The following is a 25,732-nucleotide window of genomic DNA, read 5'->3' on the forward strand; positions in this document are numbered from 1 at the left end:
GGCAATCGGACTGACATACTGACATACAGCCAAGCGCATTCAGGTAAATATATTTTCCTTTCTCCGTAGGCGGGAGTGAGCGGCAACAAGATGGAGGCCAACGGGATGTTCTCTGCGGACGGAGAGTTTGTTGAGTTCACCCAGTCGGTGTCCCTGGAAAAACCAGTCGAGGTACTGCGTGAACCCTGGCCCCTCGTTGGCCATGTCTGCTCGAAAATTACATATTCACGAGGTGCATTGACACAGTGGTTTGACTTTCGAGGGAAATGTCTGTGTGTGTGTCGTACGTGCGTGTGTGCATGCGTGCGTGTGCGTGTGTGTGTGTGTGTGCGTGCGTATGTGAGCAGTGCTGGCTGTGTGACATTGAGCGGTCCATGCGCACCACGCTCAAGGACTCCCTGAGGAACTGCCGCCTGGCGCTGCAGAAGATGACGGCCAAGAGAGACAAATGGGTCAGAGATTGGCCCGGACAGGTACGTTTGTCTCTCCCCCCTGTTTCACCTTCCCACCTCCCTAATGTGTCTCTCCTTCTTCCGACTGTGACTGAGAGACACGCCGTGACATGGTCTTCACTCAAACCGTGTCTGATTCATGAATGGATGATTGAATGGCTTCTGCCTTTGTGAAACAGTCTGACGGGCACCTTTTATTTTGTCGACGAAGCCGTTTTCAAGCCCTCTGTTCCATTACAAAAATAAACTAGAAGGAGGAAATTATTTTACAAATCCCAGAAATGTCTTTAGCTAATGAAATGTCAAAGCTATTCGATTAAGCTTCAGATTTGTACTTTTTCTTATTGAATAAAACAATGGGGTCGGAATTGTTAGCTTTGAAGGACAGTTGTTAGCTCTGGAAAGATGGATGTGTGGTGCTGACCGTTGGGCGTCTCTCCCAGATGGTGATCGCGGCCAGTCAGATCCAGTGGACCACCGACGTGACCAGGACCCTCATCTCAGGCAAGGAGAAGGGCGACAAGTCTGATCTCAGGGCCCTGAAGAAAAAACAGGTTGGAGAAACAAATGAAAATAGTTTGTGTTTGTCAAACTAAAAGCCCCATGACACAAACTGATTCATTAAAAATATGTGATCACATATTTAATCAAATACATTTTCTGATTACTATTTGGACACTTTCATCCATATCAACTTACGGTTCCTTCAGCTACGTGTCATTAAGATGCAGGTAAGGGTTTGGGAAGCTGTCTCACACACCCTAGAAATGACACTACACGCCTGCCCCTCAGAACTTCAATCATCATCATAAGATTTCAAAATGAATTTCATAACTGGTTCGGTAGTGGGCTTGGAAGAGTGAGTTGGGAACCCAACGGAGACATCTCACTGCTCTTTGTTCCGGTTCAAAATTCTCTCATCAAGCAGGTTCATTTCTCTCTCGGTTATTGGCAGTCATCGCGTGCACCGGCGAGTCAGTGGGGGATCGTCCTGTTCCACTTTTAATTATCCTCACAATGTTCCGATGCCCTCTTACTTTGCTCCGGCAATTTGGAAATGTGGCGGACCGGAGGGGCTGAAAGGCAAGCCTTTGTGCACTGGTAATGGTGGACTTGCTCGGTGGTTAAAAATCCAATCGACTTCAAAGACAAAACCGCCGGCTTATAAGATGTGTTTTATCAACCTCCCTGTGGGGAAGTGGATGTGCACTGCATCTGAGCGCCAATCAAACATCCCCACTCCTTCCTCCTCCTCAATCCCCTCCTCCTCCTCCTCCAGGTGTCCCTGCTCAACCGCTACTCGGACGCCATCCGGGGCGACCTGTCCAAGATCCTGCGGCTGAAGATCGTGGCGCTGGTCACGGTGGAGGTGCACGCCCGCGACGTCCTGGACAAGCTGGCCAAGATGGGCTGCTGCGACGTCAGTGCCTTCGACTGGCTCTGTCAGCTGCGCCTCTACTGGGAGAAGGTACGGCAGCGACCGCATCACCTCCATCTGGGCTGTTCTGTCTCTGGATTGATAAGATGTTAGGATTTTTTGATTATTGCTTGGTGCTTCTGTGTTATATTGTACTACTATGACAACATGTTGACCCTCTGGGACATTGAAGATTGACTTTGCTATTATGGATGGCTGGGTAGATATGTGTAGGGAAAGATGGATTTAGGATGGATTGACCCTAATTATGGTTGATGCGTTGAGGCCAGGGATTGATAGATGTTTGGGTGGATGGAGGGATGGATGGTGGAGGTATGACTAGATGTATGGGGAAAGGTGTAAACATGTTTTTCGTTGGGACTGTTTTAGTATAGGGACATACGGACACAGTGTTATGAGAATAACTTGTCGACAGAGGACTGTTGACTGTTCGTTGTCCCATAGTTGGAGATGAATAAGAACACATTCTGTGACCCAAGGGGGAGTTCAAACCTTTATGTTCCACTATGCAAATGCATTTAAATTCAAGACAAGTTTGAGAATTTTCGGGTGAGGTTCATTGGGTCGAGGTTGGACGGATGATTAACACTGTTAATACAGCGTGTTAAACTACACATTATTCAGTATAGATCCTTTGTGAGCATTTAGAATGTGTGTAAAGTGGATCCTTTCAGAGAAGCCCATGCAGTGAGGAATGAAGCCAAAACCGGCAGCGGCTTAAGGTTAAAATAGAAAAATGAAATAATAAACGGTGTAAAAACGTCCCTGTGGCGGCGTTGGCTGGGACACAGCTTGATCTCAGCCTTGAATGCACTTTAAGGTCACTCGCCCTCAGAACACCTCCACTGACCTACAGTAACACACCGGAACATTTAATCACAGCTGCCCAGGTGCTGGGTGTGTACACTTTTAGCTTTTGCTGTTGTGCAGTATGAGAGACACTGCAAATTACTTCAACCAGTGGGTGGTGTTTCTGCCAGTCGAGGCTCCAGGTCAGGTGATGAATTGAGAGTGGAACCCTGTATGAATAGATGGTGGTTGCTCTGCTCTTCCTGTTAAGGTGTCTCCCTCCATGCTACTTTTTTAACCCCCTCTATCACCCAATGGGTGATAGACGCAATAAAAAAAAGTAATAAGACGCACAAAACTAAACCAAAAAAATACAATTCGGTTCAGGACATACCATTGTGTGATCAGAGTATTTATAAAAGTTAAAAGCTATATATTCCCTTTATGAAAATAGGTTAAAAAGTCCCAGTTCAGGGACTCATCTGAAAAGCTTAAATGCAATACCAGGTTTGTTCAGCTTTTTCTATTTCAGTCAAGGGTGATCAATGACTCATGCACGCCCATTTGGATACACACATTCAAGTTTCCAAACCTATCTGTCAATATCTCCCTAATAAGATGCTACCGCAAGCTTGGCATTCACAGGTTCAGAACACGGCGACTGGCTAAAAGCAGGACAAATATACAGCCCCGTCCTGCTGTGTCTGGCAGAAACACCGCAGCACACCAGGCCCACTGGGCACACTTTGCCCTCTAGCCGCTACACTCTGGTGTTCTTTCGGTTGTTGTTGTGCTGTTTTTCTCAGACTACCCTTGGAAGTTGCAGCAGAGAAGCCGGCCATGGTCTCACCCCACTGGTCTGTCAGAATAAAACGCACAACACGGTACAAGATGAGTGTCTGAGTCGGAGGACGGAGACACAAAGGCTAAATAAAAATGTTCACGTCAACCTTTCCCTCCTTCTCACTGTGTTTTTCTTCTCTTTTATTTCCTTCTCGCTGTCTCTCTGTCCCTCTCAATCTCTCACTCTCTGTTTCTGTTTCTCATTGCCTCTCTCATTCCCCCCTCCCTTTATTCATCTCCGTCCCTCTCTCTGTTTGAATGTCTCTATCGCTCTGTTTCCTCTCTATCACTCTCTCTCGCTGTCTCTCTCCCATCCTCTCTCTCTCTCTCTCTCTCTCTCTCTCTCTCTCTCTCTCTCTCTCTCTCTCTCTCTCTCACTCTCACTCTCACTCTCGTTCTTTTTCGCTCTGGCCCTCTCTCGCTCTGTTTGTCTACCTCGCTCTCCCACTCTCAGGACGTGGACGACTGCGTTATCCGGCAGACCAACACGCAGTTCAAGTATGGCTACGAGTACCTCGGCAACTCTGGACGCCTGGTCATCACCCCGCTGACAGACAGGTCAATGTCTCTCTCTCTCTCTCGCCCTCCGGTCGTCCACCCAACTTAACGGTTAATCTCCTGCCAATGTCCAATGCCTCTATTCATTCCATTATTTGATAACAGAATCCACCCGCTGCTGTTCACCCGAGTCACTATTACCAAGGCGTTTAGTATCAGACTCTCTATAGCGCGGTGCTGGACACGTTCTCCTGTTTGATTAGCAATACGTATAATTACAGACCTCCATCAGGACCAGACAGACACTAGCATTAAGGCTGTCAGTGTAATCACTGGCTTATACCTCGTGTGTATAGCGAGGATGTCGGCAATGGGATTAGACCTGTTATTGGGTAAATTAATGCTCCCTTTTGGGCATATTGCTTCCCTGCAATAAGGTCCAGCATTGCCTCACACAGGGGACCATATTGCATGCATTATTATTCAAGTATAGTTCCGGGCGGGAACGTAATAAAGCTAATTGATATGGGTCTTTTATATGGTCCTCGTGACACTTATTGGCCAACAGGGTGGCATAAGTAAATTTAAAAAGCCCTGCTTCCTCATTAAAACAGGATTAATCGTATTTCATGAACAAACTGAATTCGGTTTGACCTGTTTTGGCACCCTATCAACACCATAGATGCTACCCAGGATCAGAGTGTTTTTTAACCTTGTGATCACTATTCCGGCCTCCCATATGGAAACCCACAAAGCCCAGACTCTTAATTATAGAAGATTTATGATACCTTTGGCCATTGTTTGCTGCTGACACGCTTTGACAACAAATGTGAAAAAAAACCTGTTACAATGAAAGCATATTTTTCAAAACTATATGGTGAAGAAGTGATGGGAATTTGAAATGACATGCAAGAAGATACATAGTGAAGAAACTCTGCGCAGACTCACCTACACCATAACTACCTTTTCTACCTTCCCAACTACTAAATAATCATCAAGGGCACTGCCAGAATAGCAGACTCCCACACCAGTCACCTGTGGCAAAGTATTAAGACAACCATGTATATCAAACTAGGAAAATAAGTTGCTGTCCTTGTTCTGGACCTTATTTGCTATTCATGGAACTGGCAAAGCTTGAGGTCTTAGGCTTTCGGGCTGCACATCAAATCCTTTCCTTCTGTCTCCTACCTAGATAATAAAAACTATCCTCTATTAAAGTTATTTCCATTACTACGTTCTATCTGTTCCAGGTGCTACATGACCCTGACCACGGCCCTCCACCTCCACCGGGGGGGGTCTCCTAAGGGTCCGGCGGGCACGGGGAAGACGGAGACGGTGAAGGACCTGGGCAAGGCCCTGGGCATGTATGTCATCGTGGTCAACTGCTCCGAGGGCCTGGACTACAAGTCCATGGGACGCATGTACTCCGGCCTGGCTCAGGTAGGACCATGCGCATGGCGGTGTTAGTGATGGTGGGGGTGGAGTTGGGGATGGGAGTGATTGTGGCGGTGGGGTTGGGGGGGGGGTGGTGACGATTGTGATGGTGATGGTGGTAGTGATTATAGTGATGGTGGTGGAATCATAAATGATCATAGTAACAGCTTTTCTTTGCCACCCCAGACAGGGGCGTGGGGATGCTTCGACGAGTTTAACCGTATCAACATCGAGGTGCTCTCGGTGGTGGCCCAGCAGATCCTCTCCATCCTGTCCGCCCTCTCTGCCGGCCTCACCAAGTTCGTCTTCGACGGACAAGAGATCAGCCTGGTCTGGTCCTGTGGCATCTTCATCACCATGAACCCTGGTCAGCCAGCATTCGCCTATATGGCCCCCAAAACACGCATGCGCAACACTAACACTCTCAACCAGTTTTAATACCCTTATGAGGACCCCCACGGTTTTTGAGATGAACAACCTGAAATGCTCAAAGCTCCCCACAAGAGGCTTTACCATGACTCCATTCCCGTGGAGCCTGTCAGCCTGCCGAGGGTTTAGAAAGCGTCCCTTCTCTGACTATCACCACATCATGTACCCCCCAGGCTATGCGGGTCGCAGCGAGCTGCCGGACAACCTGAAGTCCATGTTCAGACCCATCTCCATGGTGGTGCCGGACTCCACGCTCATCGCAGAGATCACCCTGTTTGGGGAAGGCTTCAACAATTGCAAGGTACAGCCATCTCACACCGAGCTGCGGAGGTACCGGGTGGGCACTGGAGATGTAGATCTCAAAGCAAGCTCAAGATGTAGGTCATTCAGTAGGGGCTTTCACATCAGGTAGCTCTTAGGAGCTTTTTGTCCAATACACACGCACGCAAATACAAACAGACACAAAAACACAGGCCTTGGTTTAACAAAGTGACCTGCTTGCTACTATTGTTTATCTCTCCTTCTTCATATATATCTATGTGTATCATCTAATATGATATAAAATATTGCGCTGTTGTATTCATCAGATATCCAAAGGGGGCATCATGACCCACTAACAACGACGAGTGGGTTCAGTGCATATATACATTCATATCTCAAGTTCAGTCATGCTGATACCAATCTGAACGGCGCCGGCTTTCCCCGGGATACAGAAATGAACTAATGAAACATTCCGTCATGGCTTGCTTCTCACGTGAAAGGTGCCCACCACCAGCGGATGAGAGTGAGTTATCTCACACTGATGGAGCTGCAGCAGGGAGTAAATCAAAACAACATAGTTAATCACAGAGTCAGCCGCTCGCCCTTTCACAGCCAACTGGCCAAACACACGAACAAACTCAACACATTTTTCCGATGTTTATACTAAAACAAATATAATACATCTGGACTTTCATCCAAAGATTTTCGAGATCTGTTCAACTTCTTAAGATTCAAATATTTTTGTTTTATAAATGTTTGCATATTTACGCTTCGTCTCATTGATTAGATTGAACCTTACCGGGCCGTGTGACTTACATTCACAGGTGTTAAAACGAGTCAGCTTCTATTGTTGAGTTCGAGCAGTATTACATGCAGAGCAGGTGTTCCATGCTGCCATGTCAGACATCTTCTTGAGAGTGTGTGGATAGTTTATCCTGTGGGCATTATTGCACATTGCACCACAATGTGTGAAGCCTCGCCCAGCCACAGAGTCTAATCTGTCCGACTCGGACCAGGGGAGGCTGCTTAAACCAGCCATCATCCGCACAGACTTCAGATACCCAGCTAGAGGAGGCTTCTTGAACCAGCACATCAACCACACACACCCCTTTGCGTCATTTCCTGTCAATTGTAAGGGATGTGTGACTTGGAGCTGTTATGTTTTATAGGTGCAGCGATCTCTGATCATCTGGTATCGAGACTATCGAGACTTATTGGGTATTTTTATGGACCTGATTATACGCCTACTCCAGTATTAATTAGGTTTCATGATGAGTAGTATTATCAGAAGTAGTGTTATGCGTGACCAGTATGCCCTCATCGTACTAGGTATCTCCAGTACTAATTAGGTTTCATAATGAGTAGTATTATCAGCGGTGGTAGTATTATGATGGACCAGTGGGTCCTGAATATACTGTGTCTCCAGTACTAATTAGGTTTCATAATGAGTAGTATTATCAGCGGTAGTAGCATTATGATGGACCAGTGGGTCCTGAATATACTGTGTCTCCAGTAGTAATTATGTTGAAGTGTGTCGGGGTGCTGTGCCCTGTTGGGGCGTGTCCACTGACTCCAGATCAGAGGTGAGCTGAGCCTTCTGTCTCCCCACCGGCTGCTGGCACCTGTGGTCCACCAGCGTTTACCTGGAATCAGTGTCAGTGTGGAGCCTGGAGCCCAGCCAGGGGATGAGTGGATTAGCATGCGCCGTGGAAGCTCCGGCCTCGAACGCACGTCTTTGTTGACCAATGTATGGGCGCGTGTGTGTGCGTGTGGGTTCTTTCATCCATGTACATGTGCACCTACTTTGAGTTTGTAGTTTGGGCTCGGCTTTGTGTGTGTGTGTGTGTGTGTGTGTGTGTGTGTGTGTGTGTGTGTGTGTGTGTGTGTGTGTGTGTGTGTGTGTGTGTGTGTGTGTGTGTGTGTGTGTGTGTGTGTGTACCTCTGCCCTGTGCTACCTCCAACAACTTACATGTCCACACACATACCCCAAAACCCTCACACACACACACACACATCCACCCTCCCACCTGCGCCAGATGACTCCCTGGCAGGTTTGCAAACCCCAACCTCAATGCCAGCACAGCCCCGCAAACACAAACACACAAACACACTCACACACACACACACACACACACACACACTTCCTCCTCCCATCCCATGAAGAAAGTCACAAACAACCTACACTAACCTTTACAAAACTTATCCGACAGCCGCTTCCCTCAAGGATGTTACCCTCTCTCTCTCTCTCTCTCTCTCTCTCTCTCTCTCTCTCTCTCTCTCTCTCTCTCTCTCTCTCTCTCTCTCTCTCTCTCTCTCTCTCTAGCTCTCTCTCTCTAGCTCTCTCTCTCTAGCTCTCTCTCTCTAGCTCTCATTCTAGAACTCCCTCTGCTCCCCCACCCGCTCCCCACACACACACATACAAGCACACATCCAGTAATAACACCCGGGCGGGTGTAATTATGTCCAGCGCTGCCAGGCTGTGGCTGCCTGTTGGGATCAGTAATGATGTGCCAGGGAGATCATCAGGGGGGTGTTAGCATAGCGGCTTGCAGAACGCTAGCCATGTGCAGACCAGACTCAGCGCTAGTCTAGCATGGGGGCGCTGGAGCCAGCCGGGCAGGCAGGTGGGAATATGGAGGCATGGCGGTGGGGAGGCAGCTGCAATGGAATTATTATTGTGAAAGGCAGAGGGGAGGGCGGGAGAGAGGCAGAGAAACACTGCATGGGCCCACACACTTTGTTGTCTGACTTATGGTTGTTGTGGAGCAGAGCATGGCATTAACACTCAGGGGTTCAAGTCCCACTAGGGCGAGCTGGTCAGGGTGCACATGCTAAGTTATGAACGCTATGTATGCACTGGCGGTATTCTAATGCACGATGTATTAAAACGTCAGAAATGGCATGAATTATGACAACGTTATGGGAATAGAATTCCTCTGTGTCGCGTTCTTGATCGTTAATATGCAAAGCTACGGAACAACAACAACATCTACGAAAGGGGAACAGCGTACATATTTCTGCAGTGCTGACAATGATGAAATGTCATACAATACAAGACTTTACAACCTGAAACTTACCTACCCTCGCAGTTTCGTGCAACATTACCACTTCTCCTCGGCGCATGTGTCAGGCTCCATCGGCTCTGCCTCTGCAATCTCAAGCTGCTCCAACAAATTTGCAGCAATCCATTTATTACATCGCTTCGCCCTCTGTCCACCGTTTCCTATAAATAACCTTGCACACGCCACCGATTTTTACGGGCTGGTTTCACCGGTGCCAATGTTTCCTCTAATAAATAGGCGAGGTGTACTGATTTAATTGTTTTCACATCAATAACATAAGATGTAAAAAAAAACTCAGCTAGCTTTGGAGAATCCTGTTCCCACAGATATACCATACACGTGAGGTCTGGTGATTAAAGACACCCCCTTCCCCTACGCGATGTCACAGCATGGACAGCGTCCTATTGACCGCATGGAATCTAGGACAGAAGCGACACAACAACGCAGAACAGCGGGGCTGCGGTGGCCTGTCCATTGGCCTACTTTGGGAAGCTTTGGCCTGGTTTGAGAGAGTGCTCTGATCCACGCTTTGAGCTGGAACACATGGGGGTAGGGGGCATGTTACACTCCCCCGAGCCCATCATCTGCTCTGTCTAGCATGTTAGAAGTGTGCTCTCTCTCCCTTTCCTTCTTTCTCCTCCTTTCTATCTCTCTCTCTCTGTGTGTCTCTCTCTCTCTCTCTCTCTCTCTCTCTCTCTCTCTCTGTCTCTCTGTCTCTCTGTCTCTCTGTCTCTCTCTCTCTCTCTCTCTCTCTCTCTCTCTCTCTCTCTCTCTCTCTCTCTCTCTCTCTCTCTCTCTCTCAAAGGCTCTAACCTCAAATCCTCTCCCAATTGCTCTCTGGATATCTGTTTCTTTCTTTCTCGCTTTTTTGAATTTGTGTATGTGTCGATGCAAAAGCCTGTGATACAAGTTACTACACACACACACACACACACACACACACACAGACACACACACGCTAGGTAAGGCTACCCCGGCAGGACACCTGTAGTGCACACCTGTAGACACATACACATAACATTCAAAAATCACACTGTGTGTATGTATGTGTGTGTGTCTGATGTAGTGCATGTCACAGGTTTCATTGACATTATCCTGTGTATGTGTGCGTGTGTGTGTGTGTGTGTGTGTGTGTGTGTGTGTGTGTGTGTGTGTGTGGGTGTGTGTGTGGGTGTGTCATGTAGTGCATGTCACAGGTTGCAATGAAATTATCCTGTATTTGTGAGAGTGTGTGTGTGTGTGTGTGTCTGTGTGCATGTGAGATTGGGGCTGTCGTAGAGTATGTCACAGCTCAGGCTCCCATTTTCCTGTGTGTGTGTGTGTGTGTGTGTGTGTGTGTGTGCTGCATGTGCATGTGTGTCCATGTGTGGGTGCATGGGTGTGTGAGAGAGGGGATGCTGGCCGGCCGAATGGATGAAAGGACGTTCTTCACGGTCAAACCTGCCGGGGACTTCAAACCTGATGTCATGTTGTATTTATTTTATATTTTCATGGAGTGAGTTAACCGGCTGCCTGGCCCCCGGTTTTGACTCCCACCTCTGCCGCGATGCTCTGTGTGGCCATCCTGATTCTCTCTATCCTCAGGTTAACAGCAATTGTTCAGGTTAACACCATCTTTATATGCTGTCTCTCTCCCTCGCTCTCCCACCTCTCTCGCTGATTTTTTCTCTCCCTTTTTCATTTATTTGTACCTACTTCTTTAGTTAATTTCTTGGGTGCTCACAATTTATCTTTGCTTTTTATTCTCTGCCCATATATATCCATCAACCTTGATCAATGTGTGTGTGTGTGTGTGTGTGTCTTTCTGTCTCTCAATGATGTAGTCTACTGTAAAGTGCAGTCGGATTCTCATAGCATCGCGGTTGTCTTTCTCTAAGTCCATATGAATTCTTCTTCACACCTTTCCAGTACCTCATTACCTTATCCACAAGGTCAAGGAAAAGAGGTGAGGAAAGGAGATACAATGTCATTGTTTGACTATCCAAACCGCAACCCAAGTCTAAATGTGTGTGTGTGTGTGTGTGTGTGTGTGTGTGTGTGTGTGTGTGTGTGTGTGTGTGTGTGTGTGTGTGTGTGTGTGTGTGTGTGTGTGTGTGTGTGTGTGTGTGTGTGTGTGTGTGTGTGTATTAGCTCCTTGCCAAGAAGGTGTTCACGCTGTACTCCCTGGCGGTGCAGCAGCTGTCCAAGCAGGACCACTACGACTTCGGCCTGCGAGCCCTCACCTCCCTGCTACGCTACGCCGGCACGAAGCGGCGTCTTCGTCCTGATCTGCCCGGGGAAGAGGTGAGACACTGCTCAACTCTGTCGGTTGGTCTCTCTCTAGCCCTCTCTCTCCCTCTCTCTTTGTCTTCCTATCTTGATATATATTGGAATTTTACTTTTGACAGGAGATAATCAAGTGGTTATGGTGTTATATTCTCAGCAGGAATCCCATTATTTGCAGAGTACATGCAGGCCTGTTCCTTGGGCAAGCTTCCTTTCTGCTCCTTAATGACATCGATCTTAAATCGATCTTAAATCGAGATTGATCTCGTAACTCTACAACGGCAACAGTGAAAATCAATAACATACATGGTCTTAGGATAATAGGATATATAAAAGGATAATAAAAGGTCAACCTTGCTCGAAGTAGACATCTATGAACTATGGGTTACTGTGGAAGCCTATTATGGCAATGTTGTTATTGATATTGTTCTCAATATGTGATTCATGATGATGATCATAAGGTTATCAACATCTACTTGTTTAAATTGACTCATGCTGTTCTAATCTCTGTTGTTAAAAAAAGAATGATGAAAAAATATAATAGTGTTTCCATTCTAAACGGCAGCAATAGCATTTGGCGGGCATTCCTTCTTCATCACCTCCTCCCTCCCTTCACCCCTGACCTCACATTATACTCTTCACTCGTCCCGGTTCCTTGCTTCAGGACTACATTACCACCCCCACCGTCACTGCCACCCCACCATCACCACCACCATCCCTCAGCCCTAGCCTGAACAATACCTAGCGGCACTGGAGAATGGCAGAATTATTCGCACATGTACTCAAGCACAAACACACACACACACACACACACACACACACACACACACACACACACACACACACACACACACACACACACACACACACACACACACACACACACACACACACACAGGCAGACACACAGGCAGACACACAGAGGCACACAACATTGAACAAGACCTTCAGGCACAAGAACGGAATAGACACTAGTTGCATGCACTATCGCATCCAAGCATCTACGCACACACACACACACACACACACACACACACACACACACACACACACACGCCCACACATCCACACACACGTTGATGAGAGAGTGACTTCAGACGGAGGGGGTTGACACCAGGAAAATGTGTGCCTAACGCCCCGCAGGGAGCCGGGCTGTGATCAAAAATGTATCAAAGGGTGGGAAGAAAAGTTGAAACAGCACCATAGAAAAGAGCTCATCATCTCATACCTTTCCTCCGCAGTTCCCCTTTTTATTTATTGATTTAGTTATTCGATTATTTATCTGATTCTTTGGGGTGGGGGTGTAGGCTGAGTCGTAAGTCACTCCTTTGTGTACTGCCAAGAGGGGGGTGTTAAACAACAGTTTGTTTGTTGTTTAATAGCTCATTTGTATCCTCTGGTACGGTGAAGGGGCGAGGGGAGCCGATGATGGATGGCCGCAAGAGTTCCAGTCGGGGCGGCTCTGGCGTTCCACTGAGTTTTATTTAGTGTTTCTCTGGGACTCTGGGTTTGGGGGAGAAGATGGATAAACTATAGCTGGTCATGTGTCAGGCGCCCCAATGCTGCATGAAGGTAAAAAGTAAAAGAGACGATAAGTCTGTAAAATAACGACCGAGCTGTTGTGCCCTGATGACCTCTGGTGACCTCTCCCCTCCCAGATCCTCCTCATGTCCATGAGGGACATGAACCTGGCCAAGCTGACGTCGGTGGACCTGCCGCTGTTCAACAGCATCATCCAGGACCTGTTCCCTGGGGTGGACTCGCCCACCATCGACTACGGAAAGGTACTAGCCCTGTTGCCAGTCCATTATTAACGTATTATGTCTTTCCCTTTGTCCTAACCTATACGCTAATAGCTCAGCGCTAACCCATCACGTCATATTACCACAGCTCTAATCTTTGCAATGACAGCACCGCTGATCCCCATTGCAGTAGCACGTGGCTCACCCGCAGTTTGCTCACATATCTAAAGGAATATTGTGCCTACACATCTCACATCACATCTCATCCCATGCTGTGTTTTAGCTCCCCACTAACCGATTATAAACCACAGAGTAAAACTACAGAATTCAGTTACCTATCAGCTGAATGACTATATTACCTTAGTATATGCTACACGTGGACCTCCTAAAATGGTGCAATTTGATTGGTTCGCTATCTCGGGATATTGGGATATATCCCATGATTGGGATCTCAAACTCAGGATATTGTTTTCATCGCAAAATGTCGTCTCGTCACGCTAATAAAAACAAATAAACCGCCTATAAAAGGACAAGTGTTTCACTGCACACTACTCATGACACACACACACACACACAGAGACCATACACAGTCTGCACACACACACACACACACACACACACACACACACACACACACACACACACACACACACACACACACACACACCCTCAGACACACATGGCATACAAAGACATGCACAGACGCACACACAAACACACTTTGCCCCCACACATATTTAACATCACACAAATGAAACAGGGTAAACAGCCTGGGCATGGTACGTGCACCATAGCGTAAAGTCAACACAACCCCCCCCCCAAGCAAGCAGCCTCAGCACTGATCTAGCAGCACGCCTCGACCAGCACTGCAAGCCGCCGCCGGCCAGATTGCATTGTTTCTTTACTTCAGGGTCCTCCCATACCACAGTGTGTACAGTCTGTTTTACTGCGTTGAAATATATATGGGCCGGCCCTCCCCCTCCCCCGGAGACCGGGGGAGGGGGGAGGGGAAGTCAGCTCATAGATATGGGGGAGCTGAACAGAGTTGTGGATCTGACTGGGTCTCACTTGGTCCGCCGAGCCCAGGGTGCTGATAGCCTCTGGCTCGGGCGATGTCCTCAGACGCTTACGCACACTGTTAATATCGAATGTGCTGCTGAAATATAAATACACACAAACCACCGCTGCCAAGGCTTCAGAATGACACACAGTCACGCTTGGCCTAGAGATGGACTCCAGGCCCACACTTTTTGTCATTTGTCTTACAGCTTGTCTCTCCATCTCTTTGCCTCTCTCTATGCATTTTACTCTTTGTTAACCATGGTTATTGTCTCTGTCTGTCTGTCGAGCTGACTCTCTCTGTCTCTGACACTGCATTTATCTGTTTGTCTGTTTGTCTGTCTGGCTGTGTGTCTGTCTGTCTGTCTGCGTCTCTTTCTCTATCTGTCTCTGCATTTCCCAGTATCTATTTTTACTCTGCATTTCTCTGTGTCTGTCTGTGTGTCTGTCTTACTCTCTGTATTGTACCCTGCATTTCTCTGTGTCTGTCTGTGTGTCTGTCTTTCTCTCTGTATTGTACCCTGCATTTCTCTGTGTCTGTCTGTGTGTCTTTCTTTCTCTCTGTATTGTACCCTGCATTTCTCTGTGTCTCTCTGTGTGTCTGTCTTTCTCTCTGTATTGTTCCCTGCATTTCTCATTTTCTGTGTGGCTGTCTGTCTTACTCTGTCTCTCTCTTTCAATTTCTCAGTATCCCCCTGTCTCCCCCTGACCCTCTCTGTCTGTATCAAGTACTTTCTCTCTTTCCCTTCTCTGCATCTCTCTCTCTCTCTCTCTCTCTCTCTCTCTCTCTCTCTCTCTCTCTCTCTCTCTCTCTCTCTCTCTCTCTCTCTCTCTCTCTCTCTCTCTCTCTCTCTCTCTCTCTCTCTTTACTGTTGCCAGTACAGCTGTGTGTCAATCAGCTGATCAGCACGACCCCGGGGATCATTGTCACGTCGGCGTATGCGCGAGGGCGTCCTCCGATCGTGCGGATGCATGACCCCAACCACCAAAACCTCCGGTTCATGTTTGTAAACATGCTCCATAAATCTGCCTAGATGAATAACACAATGTACTTTACCACATGAAGAGAACGCACACACTCTCTAATCACACACACACACACACACACACACACACACACACACACACACACACACACACGCATACACACACACATGGACACACACACGCTGAATAATTCATTGCAGCTGTGATAGGTCATTCTTCATCTGTGCTAGGTTCCTCGTCTGTCCTCTCCATACTGTGGAAAGCAGATGGCTCATTTAGAGGTAGCAGCCATGTGTGGAGGAAGAGGAGGAGAGGGAGGGATGGACTGAAGGTTATGTACATTTGGCGCAGAGGCAAGCAAAAGTCATTAACTTACATCCCGTCCCCATTCGTCACTTCTATTTTATTTAGCCGTTCAGCAGACTTTTATCCACCATAGTGACTTTAAAGTGAGGCTGAGCACATCCTAAGGATACAATCAAGATTGGTGTAGCTACAAAATAAGTTATAGTGCTCCCCAACCTAGTTCAAACGACAACTGGACAGAGTTTATCCATAGCCACATCATCAGAAATAAACATTTTAGTATTAAATCATTTATAAGTGGTAGAGTGATCGGTGCCTTCTAATTTCCACAACGATTTCTACATTTCCAACACCATGGTACAGCTAGACAAATTGCGTTGAGACTACAAATCAGAAATCAACCAAAAGTTCACAAAGCTGCAACCTCATACTCTGAAGACGTTGTTTACAACAACAAGCGGACGGCGGTGGTGTTTGCGGGGTTGCTCGTGGCACCAGATGTAGCGGGCGTTGGGCCGGGTGCGTTGTAAGGCTGGAGGTGTCGTGGTGGTGATGAAAGCATCATTAGTGCGGCGTTGAGACTCTCTCCCTGTTAGCTAAATGGATCCTCAGCCATCTGCTGTGACAGGCTCCACCGCTTGCTCACATCCACCCCCATATGCCCAGACGGAAGATCTTCCCTCCCTCTGTATCTCTCCCTCTGTATCCCTTTCTCACTTTCTTCCTGTACCTGTTTCAAGAGCTCCTCCTCTTTCATTTTTAGACCATAAGGTAATCTTAAATGTTTGGCTTGATGGGCGCGCTGTCTAGTGAGGTATGGTCCTGTCTCTCTGTCTCACTCTCTGTCTCTCTCACTCACTCTCTCCCTCTCTGTCTCTCTATGCCTGCCTGTCGGTTAGTGTCTGTATTTCTTAATTTCATTCTCTAAATCTCGACCGTCGTCTCTATAAAGACTATTTCTTTCTGTCTCTCTCTATCCTTTTCCATCTTGTTTTTGTGTCCAGGTGTGGTTGTCGAGATGCTGTTCTCACAACACACGTTATTCTATATGCTGCAGCCTGAATTTCCTGTCATTCTCTCCGTGTCTCTGTGCCTGATTCCTTTCCCGTTGTGCAAAACAGCTTGATAACATTGGTCCTGATTTACAGCTGTGTGTGTGTGTGGGGGGGGGCGTATGCACACACACACACACACACGCACACATCAACTATACCGAACCAGACTGATATATCGGTCTGCCAATGCTGTTGGCCTTCAGCAGCTGTGGTAGGATCAGTATTTGCTTCCTTGAAGATAATACACATGAAAAGGTCAGGCTTGCCTCCTCCTACCTATAATTCTGACTGCAGCCATGTGAGTTATTGGCTTATTCTCCACGGAGGAAACACAGTGGTCACAGCACCTTGAGGTTTTCTAAAGAGCATGTTCGGGGGGGGGGGGGGGGGGGGGGGGGGGGGGGGGGGGAGAGGAACAAGGAACCCCGCCACAGGGAGAGTTATTGTCTGGTGAACATGGAGGAATGCGAGGCTGGGGAGGGAAAGGCACGGGATAGATGTTAGTCTGCGAAACGTGTTGTTGACACACACCTGGCGCTGAAAGAAAGCCTGGAAGGCTGTGAAGCTGGAAATGGGGAAAACCACTTTTGTCGCCCGTCATCAATTTAGTTGTTTCAGTGAGCGAAGGGTGCCAGGTTGTCTGTTTGTGTCTGCTTGTGTGTAAGAGTGTGTGTGTGTACAGGTATGCTGTATTTCTGTCCATCTCTCTCTCAACATACACCCATGTATGTTGTTTGTGTGAGGCAAGAGTCCTGAGCTTGTTGCGTAGGTAGAAACATTAAGTGAGCCATCTTGAACTTCCTATAGGCAAAAGAAGAGCGTAGCGGTCGTCTGTAATGAAATGTGTGTGCGGCGGGTCTGCATGCACTGGGGCCTCTACGGGACACGGGGGCTGTAATGTGTTTTAATGAGAACAGCTCCTCGGGGGACCGGGGAAGATCTACTCATCACTTGGGGCCCCCTGCTGCTAGAAAGTAGCTCCGCTCCTCCGCTGTACGTTCCACCTGCAGCTACCCCACCCCGTCTGCCTGTCATCATCATCTGTCTGCATGGGTTCACGTCTCACTCTCTCTCTCTGTCTCCTTCTCTCCTTATTCCCTCTGTCTATCTCCTTCTCCCTTTCTCTCTCCCCTTTTCTGGCTTTCCCCCCTCTTGCTCCCTCTACCTCTCACTCCCCCCTCTCTTGCCCCCACTCTCCCCGCCTCTCTCTCCCAAACCTCTCAATTATCTCCCCTATCTCCCCTTTTCTTGCTCCCCCCCTCTTGCCTACGTTCTCTCTCTTCCCCCTCTGCGACACCCTTCTCTTTTCTTTCCTCCCCCCTCACTCTCTCCCCCCTCCCTTGCTCCCAAACCTCTCTCACTCCCCACCCCCCCCCCTCTCACTCCCAAACCTCTCTAACTCCCAAACCTCTCTCTCTCCCCCCTCCCTCCCCCTTAGTTGCGGGAGGCCATCGAGGCGGAGCTGTGTGAGCGCGGCCTGCAGCCCATCCCCTTCACGGTGTCCAAGGTCATCCAGCTGTACGAGACCAAGAGCTCCCGCCACTCCACCATGCTGGTGGGCCGGACGGGCAGCGGCAAGACGGTGACCTGGAGGACGCTGCAGAACGCCCTCACCGCCCTGCACCGCAAGGGGGAGCCGGGCTACCAGCTCATCAGGGTACGGCCCTCTGGGGGCCTTTGGGGGACTTTGTTTCTTTACGTTTTTCAGAGCTCTTTTTCATTTCTTTTTTTGTTCACTTTTACTTTTTGGTTTTCTATTTCTACTACTGTCCTGTACATTCTGCTGTCACACCCACATTTTCATCTGGGATGTTATCTTACAACACAACCTTGGGATTTACAATTCGCTACCCTTGAATTTCATACGGGCTCAGAGACAACGAGTGGGACCTGTTACCAACAACCTATGGTTGCTTGTTGTTTTCCATCTCTGCCCTCCCTGCGGCAGAGGTCTAGGTCCATGGCTGGGCTAATAGGAGCATAGTGAGTGGGAGTTTGAAACAATTTCAACGATTAAATTCTGTTTTAACATCTTAACATTCAGTATTAACCAAATAACATTTTTTTTCGTACGGCAATAGCAATAATTCAGTCAATGACTTCCCTTCCAGCCAAAAGGCTTTTGATTTATTTATTGCTCATTTCCCTTCTTCATCCCATTATTTTTTAAGGGGGATTTCCCATGATCCTCTCTGGTTTTCTATCTCCCACCACCCATCTCGTTCTCATTTACCGTGAATATCAAAACATCCCCTTCCCAGAGGGCTTGTTTGTCTTCATGTGTGTTTGTGTGTGTGCATGTGTGTGTGTGTGTGTGTGCGTGCGTGTGCATGTGCATGCGTGCTTGTCTGTGTGTGTGTGAGAGGGGGCATCCTTCCACAAAATAACACATTATCGCCCATGGGTGTGTGTGGCACGGGGCGTGTTGGCACATACATCACACCTATCAGTGAGCCTCGTCAACATGTGACCACTCTCGCAGCCCCCGAGGGGTCCCTCTCCTCATCTGACTCGCACGCGCCCACACACACACGCACACACACCCACCAACAGGCAACCAAACATCGAGATGGATCTCCACGATAGACACAACCACACACCTCATACACAAACACGCACACACACAGGGTCCAGATTCCTAGTGAACCCTCCTCCGTGTGCGTTAATGTCCCCCCCCCCGCGTGGCTGGTGTAGTTGAGCAGGGCCCCTGGGCAGACTCAGAGCCTCTCCGGCTTAATGGAGTGTACGTCATGATCCTCAACTTTAAGAGGTCCTCACTTCTTCTGCTCCCGCACCGAGGGAGCCCGACAGAATAATGCTGCCCTATTGGCGTGCTTGTCGTGTGTGTGTGTGTGTGTGTGTGTGTGTGTGTGTGTGTGTGTGTGTGTGTGTGTGTGTGTGTGTGTGTGTGTGTGTGTGTGTGTGTGTGTGTGTGTTCATAGGTGCACGTGTGTGTGTGTGTGTATTCATATGTGTGTGTATGAAGGTGTGTGTGTTGGAGTGTCTATATCTGTGTGTGTGGGTTGGTGTGGGTGTCTGTGTTGAAGTGGATGTGTGTGTCTGTGTTTTTATGTGAGAGTTGGTGAGTACATCTTTCGGTGTGTGATTGTGTGTGTTGGTGTGTGTGTGTGTGTGTGTGTGTGTGTTTTTGTGTCTTTGTGTTTGTAGTTGGTTTGGGTGTGTGTGTGTGTGTTTGTGTGGGGGGAGTGTGTGTGTCTACGTGTTTGTGTGTGTGTGTGTGTGTGTGTGTGTATCTATGTGTGTGTGCGTGTCTATGTGTTTGGGTGTATAAGTGCGTGTGTGTGTGTGTGTGTGTCTATGTGTTTTGGTGTGTGAGTGTTTGTGTGTCAATGTGTTTGGGTGTGTGAGTGTGTGTGTTTGTGTGTGTGTGTGTGTGTGTGTCAATGTGTTTGGGTGTGTGTGTGTGTGTGTGTTTGTGTGTGTATGTGTATATGTGTTTGGGTGTGTGTGTGTGTGTTTTTGTCTGTGTCTATGGGCCCTTTTTTAATGGTCTGAAACGCAAGTGAGAAGCGCCAAGCGCAAGTAGCTTTTTGGGCGGTTCTATGGCGATGTCGCTATTTTACCGGGCGCAAAAATTTCTCTTGTGCCCAGCGCAAATCTAAAAAGGGTTGGTCTGAAGTAGCCTAATTAGGTGTGGTTTGGGCGTAACATGCAATAAACCAATGAGAGTGCCAGCTCCCATTCCCTTTAAGAACCATGAGCGCATTTGAATCTGACGAGTTGATATTTTGACAGCGCGTCTGCAGTCTCCGATGAGACAGAAGCACATGAATTTCAAACTTCAAATGGCTCAGTTTATGGCCAAATAATATGGCCTAATTCAAACATGGAATAAGGTCTTCTTCCACAACTTCAGAAATACTGAGTCCTCAAATAAATTTCAGCAAAGAAAACTTAACACACATATGATATGCGGTAACTGTGGTTCTATTTATTGATATACGCAATACATTATAAACATCGTTTCTTATCAGTGTTGTATGCATTATCGTTATCGACTTGTGTTCCTAATATACATGTGTCCACCCGTTAATATACATTGCCATGGACTGTAATATGCGTTACGTGTTTAGTTTGCGTGTGTTTAAATAGTTGGACGCACACATGCGCGCCCGCATTCATTAATTATTTTACACATACACATACACGCGTCCGCATTCATTCATTCTTTTTAACACTCACTCGCGGTAAAACAATGTTTTCTCACGATCAAATACTCATCAATCCTAAAAGTTACGGGCATGTACACGATGTCTGTCAAGAAAATATGTGTTTGCTGTACGGTGTTTGCAGATGCATTGATTTAAAAGTACAACTTATTACCGCTGTATCAGCTGTTCTTTTCCAAATCATTTACCAAGAATGTGTGGCTAGGTAGATGAGAGAAGCAAAGTGTATGCGCGAGGAGCACAAGCAACATTATGCATGTGCCCTTAAAATAGGATCTGAACAACGCGCCACTGACTTTAAACCAGGTGTCCAGTTTTCACTAAGCTACCTACTATAGCTCAATAAACTCCCCACTGGAAGGGTTTCAGGACAAGTACGGCGGATACAACTCGAGTAACTTTATGAACTTTTATTGCACTCACACAAACAATAAGCACCCACGCACTAGGTAGCCTGACTACCAAGCTACGCTAGCCTCTCAAGTTGACGATAACTAATTAGTTGTTAATTAGACAGATAGGTTGTAAACCTGCAACAAAAACACAAACACAAAACCCAGAATTAACCAATGAAATTATACAAACATTCCCGTGATATTAATTCTTGATTTGAATTACTAGCATGCTAGTTTATAATCACTCACCGGCAAGGCCTGCGCACTGGGACTAGTCGCGCATACACAGATACACAGTCTGGAGATCAGGAATGATAATAGACAAACCTGTAACCTGGTATAATTATAACATATATAAAATATAACATAAAATATGCCTGCATTCGGAATAAGGTGGTAAATGTTGGTACTTATTTCCTCAAATACCCCAGAACGTAATCATAACATCGATCACTTCCAATATATATATTATAAAGTAATAGTTACACTTACTGGGAAGTTCTACACAAGGTATTTCCTGGTTTGTGGCGCAAGTTATTTCTGAAACTGCAAAATAGCACCAGGGAATGTTTGCGCCAGGACACGCCTACTCCTTTTGCCGAACCGCCCCTTGGGGCGCAAGATCATTCCCTAATTTACCGACGCGTGCAACGCTCTGCGGCAGTTGCAGACTAGCAACGACACATGCGCCAGTGAGAAAGTCAATTGCGCCGGATGCAAGATAGGGCCGTGTGTGTGTGTTTGTGTGTGTGTGTGTGTGTGTGTGTGTGTGTGTGTGTGTGTGTGTGTGTGTGTGTGTGTGTGTGTGTGTGTGTGTGGGTGTGTGTTGGAGTGGGTGTGTGTTTTTCTGTTTAACGGAGCGGGTAACCTAAGCGGAGATTAAAGCAGCAAAGCGAATCATCTTGTACAGAAGATGAGAGGGCAGAGAGAGAGAGCACGATAAAGAATAGGAAGAAAGAGAATGTGCAAGACTGAATAATAGCAGCACAGAAAGGGAAGAGAGACGGAGAGAAGGAGAGGCAAGAGAACGGAATAGACAAAAAAGAATTGGAAAGAAATAGGATAAAAAAAACAGGACTTTCTGCCCGGTCTTATGTCAGTGGCCTCTAGACTGGGTTTGAGTGTGTTTGTATTCGTCCGTCTCAAAGCTGTCCTTCATACACACTGTTCTCCATCTTCTCCTTTCTTTCCAGCGACATTTCAGCTCTCATATACTCTCTCTCTCCCTGGCTCTCTTTCTCTTTTTCGCAGTCTCTCCGTCTCCCTCTCTCTACTCTCACTCTCTCTCTCTATCTCTGTGTTTCTCACACTTTAACTCTCCCACTGTCTCCATATTTCTCTCTCTCCCTCTCTGTCTCTCTTCAACTCTCTTTCTCTCCCTCTACCATCTTGCTTGGTCTTTTCATCGCTATCTCTTTATATCATTGTTCTTCCATTATTTTTGCCACTCTCTCTCTCTCTTTCTCTCTCTCTCTCTCTCTCTCTCTCTCTCTCTCTCTCTCTCTCTCTCTCTCTCTCTCTCTCTCTCTCTCTCCACTCTCCACTCTCCACTCTCTCGCTGGCTGTTCGTCGGTGTGTGTGTCAGTACTTCCTATGCTCTCTCCTCTGTATGAAGAGAGTATGTGTCCATCCAGCTTTATTCAGAGTGCTCCAGGCCTGGTGGTGGCTGAGTCACACTCTAGTACCCTCCGATGATGCTAATAAGCACCATCCCCTTCTCCTCTCTCGCAACCTCCTCCTGGCATCTCCCTTCCCCCCCATGCATCTTCCCTACCTCTTATAAGTCCGCCGTTACCCGCTCTCCCACCCTCCATGCACCACACCTTCTCCCAACTCCCCCTCCCATAGTCTCTCTCCCATCCCTTCCATCCAGTTCCTCCTCCCACCCCCCCTCCCAATGTAAACGCATGCCTCGCCCAATCCCCCAGCTCCCGAACGCACATTAACACACACGCCGCCCGGGGAACACAAACAAATAAATACTTACATAGGCATGCATGCCCACGATCACACACACACACACACACACACACACACACACACACACACACACACACACACACACACACACACACACACACACACACACACACTCCCTAATGCACACAGCCAAACAAATTCCCATAATTTCATTTAAATAAAGTCTCTCTTTTGTCTCTCTCTCTCTCCCTCTCCCTGTCCCTATATTACACACAGACGCAACAATGCAGGCATTTTGAAATGGCCTTTTGGCGCCGACACACACACTCACAGACAAACTGGGCGTCGTACTTTAGCCGGTGGTGGTATCGACAAGAGAGAGACAGGGAACAGAGGCATGGCTAATTGCCGGCGCTTAACGCTTAGCTTCCCAGTGACAATATGTATGGTGGCACGGCGGCTAACCACTAGCCACGTTTGATGACACCCCAGCTGGCACCCCTGCCCGCGGCCGGTTGGCACGGCTTTGGAACCACACACAAACAAACCGGCACTTGTTTATAAGTGTGTGTGTGTGTGTGTGTGTGTGTGTGTGTTTGTGTCGGCTTCATCCCTCCATCCACAATCACCCCGGTTACTGTCTCAGCCCCCTTCACTCGCCCACCTACGCACATAGTGTAAGGCTAAAAAAAAGAAATGGACCAAAGAGAGAGGGGTATGTAGGTGGGGAGTAATATTAGGATTGTCCCACCTGGTTAAAACTAGCCCTGTGTGTGTGTGTGTGTGTGTGTGTGTGTGTGTGTGTGTGTGTGTGTGGGTGACTGTGCGAGTAAGCGTGTGTTTGGGGTGTGTGTGCGTTCATGCAACCGCCGAAAACCATGTGAGGTGACCTCTTGCTCTCAGCTTATCACGGCCACCTCTACTCCCTTTCACCCTCTAATAGCGCCACACTGCTTCTGCATTAAGAGCAAGCTTAGTGTGTGTGTGTGTCCTCTATTATTCTGTATACTCTCAGCCTTGTTCCGGGCTCCCTCTGAGACTCAACACATCTATTTATGTCTTCTCCCTTGTCTCTCTCTCTCTCTCTCTCTCTCTCTCTCTCTCTCTCTCTCTCTCTCTCTCTCTCTCTCTCTCTCTCTCTCTCTCTCTCTCTCTCTCTCTCTCTCTCTCTCTCTCTCTCTCTCTCTCTCTCTCTCTCCCTCCCTCTCTCTTGCTCTCTCTCTTGCTCTCTCTCTCTCTCTCTCTCCCTCCCTCTCTCTCTCTCCCTCTCTCTCTCTCCCTCTTTCTCTCTTTCTCCTTCTATTTCTCTTCCTCGCTCTGTCGCTCTTGCCGCACTAACGCCCCCCCCTTGCACCCTGACGATGACTTGTTCTCATTCTCATGTTCTCTCTATCCCTCCCTCCCTCCGCTCTCTACTCCTTTATTCTTCTCTCTCCTCCGTCTCCACCGCTCACTTTCCTATTCTCCGTCATTTCCTCCTTACCTTTTCCAATCTTTTCTTTCCCTCTCTTCTTTTTCTCCCGCTTTCTTTTTCCCCTGCATCTTCTTTTGCTTTGTCACACTAGCTCGTTCCCCTTCTCCTTTCCGGTGCCTGCCGTCTTTTCTTTCATTTTCTGACTCGATACCTTGCTATGTGCTCATCTATTTCTGGGCTCCATCTTCCTCCCCCCCTACCTCCGCCTCTGACTATTCACGATCCTTTCTCCCATCACTCTCGCTCTTTTTCCTCTCTTTCTCTCCTCTTTCTCTCTCTGTCTATTCTCTTCATCACCATGAAACAGCAGCCCAACGTGTTACATTTGAACACGTTGACTCGCCACTCTTTTTAAATGGACTACAATGTACCCAAGTTATTAGCTCGGCTAATGGAAGACACTTGATGCTAGCTGTCCAAAATAATCACGGGTGACGGGCTTATGAACAAACAACAATAATGGGCCCCCCTTAGTGTCAATCTGCGTCCTTTTTCTTCTTGATAGCAATCTTTCCAAACTTTTCCAAACTTTTCTTGCACATTCATTCTCTTCAAACTAACATGGGAGCCTTGGATTTCGCCTCCACAGGACTACCCCCTGAACCCCAAGGCGGTGAGCCTGGGAGAACTGTACGGAGAGAGCAACCTGTCCACCAACGAGTGGACCGATGGCCTGCTGTCCTCCCTGATGAGGACCGCGTGCGCAGGTACGCTCACGTCCATCTCACACAGGGGCTCCTCCATAGTGCTTCAAAATCATTGTCCGCCGTCCTCCCATACGTTTGAGTCACGCATTGGTGGTGGCGATGACGTAACAGAGGTGACTGCCAGCTTTTCGGTTGTCGACGTTTATGGCCACGTCCACAACCCTTGGCTCGGCAGGGACCCGAGAATACGATCGGCGACCTTTGAGTTGCCAGGAAACCAGACGCACTCAAATGCTCTAAAAGCACATTGGACTGAGGGTCAGTAGGATGGTAGGGCTAATGATCCATGCAGAGAACAGGAGTCACCACGCAGCAGTGGTGGTTGGTTCCCAAGTTCCCAAGGGGGAGGATGTTTTGGAAGCAATATACATCTCACAAACCAGAAAGAAAAATTTGATAAATTGATCAGTTAAATCACTTAACTTG

The 25,732-nt window shown here is 47.8% G+C and overlaps 1 protein-coding gene across 1 annotated transcript in view; it reads left to right on the forward strand.

Annotated features, from left to right (window-relative positions):
• dnah2 (dynein, axonemal, heavy chain 2) overlaps positions 1 to 25,732 on the forward strand; it is a 186,475-nt gene that overhangs the window by 82,361 nt on the left and 78,382 nt on the right. The window contains exons 28-39 of the mRNA XM_030338322.1: positions 70 to 171; positions 348 to 473; positions 896 to 1,006; positions 1,732 to 1,920; positions 3,977 to 4,080; positions 5,271 to 5,460; positions 5,641 to 5,821; positions 6,057 to 6,184; positions 11,337 to 11,489; positions 13,130 to 13,255; positions 18,059 to 18,277; positions 25,189 to 25,306. Coding sequence (XP_030194182.1) covers positions 70 to 171; positions 348 to 473; positions 896 to 1,006; positions 1,732 to 1,920; positions 3,977 to 4,080; positions 5,271 to 5,460; positions 5,641 to 5,821; positions 6,057 to 6,184; positions 11,337 to 11,489; positions 13,130 to 13,255; positions 18,059 to 18,277; positions 25,189 to 25,306 — 1,747 coding nt within the window. The remainder of the gene's footprint in view (positions 1 to 69; positions 172 to 347; positions 474 to 895; positions 1,007 to 1,731; positions 1,921 to 3,976; positions 4,081 to 5,270; positions 5,461 to 5,640; positions 5,822 to 6,056; positions 6,185 to 11,336; positions 11,490 to 13,129; positions 13,256 to 18,058; positions 18,278 to 25,188; positions 25,307 to 25,732) is intronic.

Source organism: Gadus morhua, chromosome 17 (genome assembly GCF_902167405.1).
Source record: "Gadus morhua chromosome 17, gadMor3.0, whole genome shotgun sequence".
Classification (NCBI taxonomy): Eukaryota; Metazoa; Chordata; class Actinopteri; order Gadiformes; family Gadidae; genus Gadus; species Gadus morhua.